Source organism: Cynara cardunculus (assembly GCF_001531365.2).
Source record: "Cynara cardunculus var. scolymus isolate 2C chromosome LG 13, CcrdV1, whole genome shotgun sequence".
Lineage (NCBI taxonomy): Eukaryota > Viridiplantae > Streptophyta > Magnoliopsida > Asterales > Asteraceae > Cynara > Cynara cardunculus.
The window spans coordinates 1,450,421-1,458,922 of record NC_037540.1 but is presented as its reverse complement, the minus strand read 5'-3'; the positions used below and the strand labels follow the sequence as shown (position 1 = coordinate 1,458,922).

The following is an 8,502-nucleotide window of genomic DNA, read 5'->3' as shown; positions in this document are numbered from 1 at the left end:
TTTCTTTCAGCACTTTGCAAATAGATTCAAAGAACTTTGCTCCTTTAGGCCCAAGTTTTTCAGCCCCCTTTTCTCTAAATTATCGTCCAACGATGTTGCTTTTTTGGAATCGCCTTTTTCTGCTTTGGAAATAAAGGAGGTTGTTTGGGCTTGTAATGGGTCGAAAGCTCCGGGGCCTGATGGCTTAAATTTCAATTTTATTAAGAAGTTCTGGTCAGTTATTGGCGGATCTATAGTTGATGCGGTTACGTTATTCGAAAAATCGGGCAGGATTTCCAGGGGATGTAAATGCTGCTTTCATTGCTTTGATTCCTAAAAAATTGATCCCTTGGACATCTCGGACTTTAGGCCCATCAGTTTACTTGGTTGCATGTATAAAATTATTGCAAAGCTGCTGGCTAATAGATTGGCGAAGATTATGAACAAACTCGTCAGTAACAATCAATCTGCCTACATCCCGGGAAGGCACTTATTGGATGGGTGTTTAATAGCAAATGAAATTATGAATCACGCTAAAAAGAAGAAGATGAAAATGTTTCTTTTTAAAGTGGATTTTGATAAACGGAACGTCTTCTGATGAGTTTTATATGAAAAGGGGTCTAAGACAAGGAGATCCTCTTTCTCCGTTTCTTTTTTTGCTTGTGGGGGAAGTCTTACAGATCATGATCAGGACTGCTTGTAATCAGGGGCTGTTCAAGGGCATTAGGCTTGCGAAGTCTAATCGGAATCTTTCACTTCTTCAATTTGCGGACGACGCTCTTATTTTTGGAAAGTGGTTTCGTAAGAATTTAGTAACTCTTACTAATATTCTTAATTGCTTTCATGATGTTTCAGGTCTGCGTATAAATTTATCTAAATGCAATCTCTTTGGTATTGGAGTTTCGGAAGCGGAGGTTAACAACATGGCTGCCATGTTAAAGTGTAAGGTCTCCTCCTTTCCTCTCATTTATCTGGGGCTTCCTGTTGGTGGTAACATGAAGAAAAAAGCCTCTTGGTCTGTCGTGGAAGATAAATTTCTTAAAAAACTTTCAATTTGGAAGTCTCATTGCCTCTCCATAGGTGGAAGATTTACTCTGGTCCAATCGATGTTATCTTCTCTCCCGTTGTTCTACTTTTCTCTTTTCAAAGCACCCAACTCTGTTTTAAAATCTTTGGAAGCTATAAGAAGAAGATTTTTTTGGGGATTTAAGGAGGAGGGAAAAAAATTACATTGGGTTGCTTGGGAGAAAATTTTAAGCTCTAAGTCAAATGGTGGTTTGGGAATTTTTAGTTTAAAAGCTAAAAATCATGCTTTGTTAGCAAAATGGGTTTGGAGATTCCTGTCTAGTTCTAACGTGTTATGGAAGGATGTCATTTCTGAATTTTATAGTGAGGACGGTGGTCTTTTTTCTAATAGACCTTTGGTTGGTAATAGTGTTTGGGTTTCGATTGTCAACACGTGCAAGATTGTGGAAGTTGCTGGTCAGAACGTTATTCAATCGTTTTAAAAAAAGGTTGCTAAAGATTCTTCTTCTTCTTTTTGGAAAGATGCTAGCATCGGTCATGGCTCAAAGTTGAAAGATCTTTATCCTAGACTTTATGCTTTGGAAAGAAATAAAAACGCTTCTTTCAAAGAAAGATGGATGTATTTTAATGATTCTTGGAGTGGTGCTTGGGATTGGAGATCAACGATTAGGGGTAGAAGATTAGATGATCTTCAAGTCTTAGAAAGGCATCTCTCTCAAATGGCGTTCAATACTTCAGGTGAGGATGTGTGGTCGTGGAATTGGGACAAGACGGGAATTTTCTCGGTCAATTTCTTGTCTAAGTTAATTCAAGGGAAGGCCAATACAAGCGCTGAAAACAATGATACATGCTTTTGGAGCCCTCTAATCCCAAAGAAAGTAAACATTTTTATTTAGCGATTCCTTAGAGAGGCTATCCCGGTATAATTCAATCTTTCAAAAAGGGGTATTTCGTTACAATCCTTGGAGTGCATTCTATGTGGTAAAGGTGTAGAAACAATGGATCATTGTTTCTTCTCTTGTTCAGCGGCTAACGCTCTTTGGAGGAAAATATGGGCTTGGTGGGATCTTAAAACCCCGCGTCTATCATCGGTGTCGGATTTCAAATTTCTAATCAAACAAGTAGGCAATCATCGAAAGGTTGGAGTGATGTTCTTATCTGTTTGCGCTGTGACACTTTGGCAACTATGGAAGTGGCGGAATGAAAATTTTCATGCTGAGGATGACGCGAAAATTAAGAAGAAAGGTGAAAACCCATTTCCTTAGGTTCAAAATTTATCCAAGCTATGGATGGGGACTAGGAATCGTAAATTCATTCTTAATTGGGATAGTTGGACCTTTTCTCCTTACCTTGTTTAGTCTCTTGGTTTATCTGTGGTTGGTTTGTTTTTGGTTTGGGCCTCGTTTTTGGGGAGATTTTTTGGTCTTGTTTCCTTAATTTCTTGTTCGTTGTATTGGACTCTTGTATTTGCTTGTGTCTAGCTTCTTGCTGGATCTATTTTTAATCTATTGGCTGGCTTGGTGAGGGTGATGGCCATGCCGAAGCTCTCTCCCTTGTCCTTCCTTTTTGCCTTTCAAAAAAAAAAATTCTGAGCATATTATTGATTTATCAATCCTCTTAATTGATTGAATTCATCGTCAAAATCCTCTAAGCATTTGAACCTCCGTAACCACAAGGAAGGATTTTTATTCCTCATTGGATTCGAACATAGGACCTGCAGACACTTTTAAACTTTGAAGCCCACGTTCAAACCAATCAGACACCATCATTAAACTTTTGATTTTTGGAGTCCAAGTTCAAATCCGTCATCAAAATTTTACAACCATTGGACTTGTCACATTACCAAATATTAAATATTAGAGAAGCGAATCATATTTAATTCAAATTTTAATTTGAACATTTGTAACTAAAAGGTAATACAATACATTTGTAACTAAAAGGTAATACCCCGACAATACATGTACTACACTGTGCTGTTTCGTAATACCCCGACAATACATGTACTACACTGTGCCGCTTCGTAATGCCCTGACAATACATGTACTACACTTATCAAAACACGTAAGGGCAAATTGCATGAAAAAGTAACGTACTTTAACTTGATTCCTATTTTAGGTAACATACTTTCAAAACTTCTATTTTGGTACTTAAGATGTAAAGTTTTAAACATTTAAGTACCCGGGTAACTGATTGAAGTATTAACCGATTATCATGCTGATGTGACAAGTAATGTGGTATCCAACTCGGTATTATTTACTGACGTGGATTTTTTAAATATAAAATTAGTCTTTTTTTAATCTAATTTTAGTCTTCAAGTGGTTACCCGGGTACTTAAATATTTAAAACTTTACATCTTAGGTACCAAAATGAAAGTTTTGAAAGTACGTTACCCAAAATAGAAATCAAATTAAAGTACGTTACTTTTTCATGCAATTTGCCCAACATTTAATGGATACCATACTTGCAAAATAAAGCATTTAACATGCTTTAAAAAATGGTCGACACATAACGTGTTTGCATATTTGTGAAAACCCTGAACATATTGTATCATATTTAGAAATAATTTATGTTATCTAAAACATAGCTAAAAATGTATGATCTCACATGTATAAAACTGACACGTAATTTGTCCAATATAAATCTACCCAAACCTAAGTTGGTGTGGCCTACACAAATTTGTACACACATCTAATCACTTTATTGATCATTAAATAGATATACCAAGGTAGATGAAGATACATAAATTGACAAATTAAATACTTGAGAATCATGTCAATTATTGGATTAAAAATGTAAAAAGTGGGTTTTAATTTTGATGTGCATGAAGATATATTCCTACTGATGCATTTAATAATATTAGAAGGGTACTCGTGTAATGTAACGAGATAAATCTTGATTTTAATGTTTAGCTTTTGTTATTTGTCTCTATCGATATAATACGATTTTATGTGGTTCTGAGAAAGCGATGATGTTTTTATTTTTGAATGAAATATAAATTTGAAAAAAATAAATCGATATTAGTATCAAATTAACTATTTAGGGGGTGTTTGAGATTGCTTATAAAAGCTGCTTTTTAACTTATTTTAGTCTGACACCGGTGATAAGCTATTTTCTGGTGTTTGGATAAGGAAAAAAACTGCTTATACCGGTACCAAATCGGTAATAAGCTGTTTTTGATAAGTCAATCCTTCCTGAGTTATGAAAAATGGTTTTTAAATTTTTTTATCAAATATTTATAATATAAAATAGATATAAGAATGCATTTAATCCACCAACTAAAAGTTTGTTACAACATAAAAAAAAATTACAATACTAAACAAAATAAAAAATTACATTTTATTTGGATCTTTTAACAAAAAATTATAATGATATATTTTATTATAATAATAAAATAATCGAAATATATAAAAACAGTGTCCGTACCAAACGCAACGTTATCCTGAAAGTGATCGAAGACAGATTCCACAATGCGAGAATGGCTGTGATTCAGTTCCCATTTGGTCCGGTAGCCGGACATTGGAGACGACGGCAGAAAATTCGCTCCTCCGTCGACCGCCAGGCCCTCTTTGATCGCATCGCACCCGTTTACGATAACGTACATCACAATTCTTCATCTCAATTTTTCGAATTCATTTTCTAACATAAATTCCGCCATTGCCGTTCATGGTTTTCTTTTACAGTTGAATGATGTGTTTAGTTTAGGGCAACATCGGATATGGAAACGAATGGCAGTTAGTTGGAGTGGGTAACCATTGAATCCCCAAAAACTCTTCCAATTTTGTGATACCCCGTCCCCCCCAAAAAAAATATGCTTACATTCTGTTGTGATTTTATATTTTAACCCCTGTTCTCACATGATTCTTTCGTCTATATAGAGTTGAATTTCGATGAGAACAAAAGTTATGGTGGAAAGGGTAGGAGACACTTGGATTAATCCTAATGAAAGAGAACCATATTAACACTAATGAGATACACTAGATCTCTCTCTATATATTATATATAGACGAAGGATCTGGACCCTTTTATCACTTTTAATCTTAACCCCATCCCATGAATTCGGGAATTGGTCCGGTGCAGTCCATTGCTGTTGGTCTTTCAATTTAGATTAAACAAAGGGTGGAGATCCCTTTTTACCCTTCTCACCGAAACTTCAGTTCTGACCAGAGTCCAGCCCTATATATATATATATATATATATATATATATGTGATGTGTGTGTGTTTTGAATGATAGGGCAAAAGAAGGGAGCAATGTGTTGGATTTGTGTTGTGGAAGTGGGGATTTGGCATTTCTCTTGTCTGAAAAGGTTGGACTCCATGGCCAGGTTGGTCCTTCACTCTTTGACCTCAAAATAAATGACAAAATTTCGATCCCAAGTTACCTTTTTTGCTTGTTAGTGATGGCCATTGATTTTAGTCTACATGATTCCCCATAGATTTGGATATTTACCCTCGATATACGTTGGAACCTCAGTAATCTAATGGGGTTCCATATGTGAGATTCTTGCACTATAGGGACTCGACACTTTGGAGCAATTCGTACCCATCTAGCCCTTCTATCCCCTTCAACACTCTAGGACAAGTTGTGCCCGTCTAGCCTCTGCTGGAGGGGGGGTGTGTTAAGAGTCCCATATCGGCTAAACTCTGACCATTTCTCCTCAATGAATATATGTTGGAACCTTTCTTCTCTCCTCGAGGGCTTTTTTGGAAAGTAATTTGATTGGGTTCCACATATTCTCACATGGTTCCTATGTCCGTCGAGCTCTTCCTTGACCCTTTCGGACAATTTGTGCACATCTAGCCTCTTTTGGAGGGGGCATTTTGGATTCCTGCATCGGCTAGACTTGGATCATTTCTCAAATACTTCCATTAAACCGTGTGGCCAATTAAGCGCAATCCAAATACGAAATCAAAAATTTAGTGCCCAAATCGGTTAATCAATATGCAAGAAACTCTCCTACGTATGGATTGAATGGTCGATTACAATGGATCACACACCTATATTATCTGCGAATTTGTAGTAGTTGTCATCAAAATGCCACAAACAATCCCGATATCTTCGTTGCTTTCCACAATTTGCAGGTTATTGGCCTTGATTTCTCAAGAGAACAACTAATGGTGGCTTCATCTCGGCAGCAATCACGCTCGAACCCCTGCTACCGTAACCTTAAGTGAGCATTGCCATATTTAGGCATGTTTGAGTATATTGTGTTGGGAACCAAGAATCTTGTATGCTTCATGGCTTACCGGTGATTATGTTATAGGTGGATGGAAGGCGATGCAGTTGATTTGCCATTTCCCGACTGCCATTTTGATGCAATTACCATGGGCTACGGGCTACGTAATGTGATTGACAAGTATAAAGCGATGAAAGAGGTGCATCGAGTTCTAAAACCAGGGTCTAAAGCATCAATCCTTGACTTAAACAAAAGCACCGATGAATTTAGGACATCTTTTCAGGTTCGTTTTTCATACTAGATATTGGTTGGTTTACATAATGGTTTTAAAAACATGATCAGTGTTCATTTTGCTTGTGGTAATGCAATAGTTATGATGCAACTTAGGCCCCGTTTGGTTTTCTGGATTTGCAATTGAATTCCATTCCAATCTTATGTTTGGTTTGAAGGATTGCTTAGATTTGAAATCCCGGAAATCCCACAAACATGGGATTTAGAAATCCCACAAACATGGGATTTAGAAATCCCATATGGGTGGTTGGTATATCACGGGATTTCGTAGGATTTATGTGATATAATGTTTTAAAATGTTGAAAATATTTGTTTTATAATAATTAATTGATAAAACGGTAATTTAATTTTTTTATAATTATTTATAAAATATGGAATTCAATTCTATTCCAAATCCTACAAACCAAACACACCAAAGATTCAAAATCCTTCCAAATCCAAATTCCTCCAACAATTCCAAATCCTTTAACACCATTGCATCAAACCAAACGCCGAAGGGCCCGTTTTGTTTGCAGGATTTGAAGGAATTTGGAATTAGATTCCATTCCAGTTCTGTGTTTGGTATGAAGAAAAGTTTGATTTGAAATCCCGGGATTTAGAAATCCGTTGGAGATGTCTGTCATTTCAAATCCGATTCCCATGGATTTGAATTGTTTCCATAGCATCTCTACCCCGCCTCTCTCATCAAAACCGCCCTAATCTCTCATCGCCTCCACATCTTACTGAAACAGACAAATTATTTATAAAACAAACAAATATTTACTAAAAATTATTCCAAATCCTACAAACCAAACTAAGATTTATAAAAGAATGGAATTCAATTCCATTTCAAATTCTACAAACCAAACACACCAAAGATTCCAAATCCTTCCGATTCCATATCGCTCGAAACATTCCGTCAAACCAAACGGGGCCTTAGATTTTAGTAAGGATTCAAATAGTCATTTTGCTTGGGGTAATGCGACATTTAAACGTCGAAGGATTATTGTGCAGGGGTTGATAATAGACAACCTAATTGTGCCTGTGGCGGCTAGTTATGGTCTTTCCGAAGAGTATCAATATCTGAAGAGGTCAATTCAAGAATTTTTAACAGGTTGGTTCTTATCGTCACATCCCCTTGTATTCTAAAAAGGGTAAAAATATTTGGTTTAATTCATTTATATCATTATCCCTTCTTCATTTTTGTTGGCCCATTCTTTGTTTCTTTTCATAATGAACATAAGGGGACTTTTACCAAGCACTTACCGGCAAGAGTCACCACCCTCAATTACCTTATTGGGTAACATTCTCGGTCATGAAAATGGATTGTTGGTAGGTGTTTTCTTACCCGGTAAGTGCGTACTAGGTAGAAGTCTTCTCCCTCGTTTACCGGGTAAGATTCTCAGTTTTTGTTATGCGGGTAAGATTCTCGGTCTTTGTCATGATCACCTAGTAAGGTAAGCGACACTCGGTAACCACTTACCCGATAAGCATATGGTAAACGACCCTAAATGGGCCAAAATCACATATTGGCTTCTTCTCATGCCACATAAAAAAGGACCCACAAAATGAAAATTTTAAAACGGTGAGTAATTTTGATCCTCGTGGGTGCTCACTTGCGAATATTTGTTTATGCACAGGTGAGGAGTTAGAGCATCTCGCTTTAGAAGCGGGATTTTCAAGTGCTAAGCATTTCGAAGTTGGTGGAGGATTGATGGGCAACTTAGTTGCTTCACGATAAAACAAGTCATACAAGGAGATGCATACGTCGCCAATCTAATGGTTTTCATGACAGAAGGTGTGAAACTATAATCTGTTTCTAAAACTCTGACCACACATTTCATCCGCATCCATGGCACAACATGTGTTCTTCATTCATGGATAATTGTGTTTCATAAGCTTGTTATATGTATGTTTCTTTGTTACTATCTCTCTTTTATTATTCATGACCTTCTGATAGGTTTGAGAATGTCACTGCCTAACAGAAGAATGTCACTTCCATTCACAAGAATGCCTAGAAACTTGTGTCTTGGATTTAGAATACACTTGTCA

At 36.6% G+C, this 8,502-nt stretch overlaps 1 protein-coding gene across 2 annotated transcripts; it reads left to right on the top strand.

The window, feature by feature from the left end:
* Nucleotides 1-4,441: 4,441 nt before the first annotated feature.
* On the top strand, nt 4,442-8,378 carry LOC112524684 (2-phytyl-1,4-beta-naphthoquinone methyltransferase, chloroplastic). 2 transcript variants are annotated; one of them, XM_025134625.1, is made up of 7 exons: nt 4,442-4,600; nt 4,686-4,750; nt 5,238-5,328; nt 6,086-6,174; nt 6,268-6,463; nt 7,465-7,564; nt 8,091-8,378. In XM_025134625.1, the coding sequence occupies exons 1-7, from the start codon at nt 4,481-4,483 to the stop codon at nt 8,189-8,191; spliced, it is 762 nt and encodes a 253-aa protein (XP_024990393.1). In that variant the 5' UTR covers nt 4,442-4,480; the 3' UTR covers nt 8,192-8,378. The 2 variants fall into 2 exon arrangements, with proteins under 2 accessions (XP_024990393.1, XP_024990394.1); XM_025134626.1 differs by lacking the exons at nt 4,686-4,750; nt 5,238-5,328 and having other exon boundaries at nt 4,448-4,600.
* The last annotated feature ends 124 nt before the right edge of the window (nt 8,379-8,502 follow it).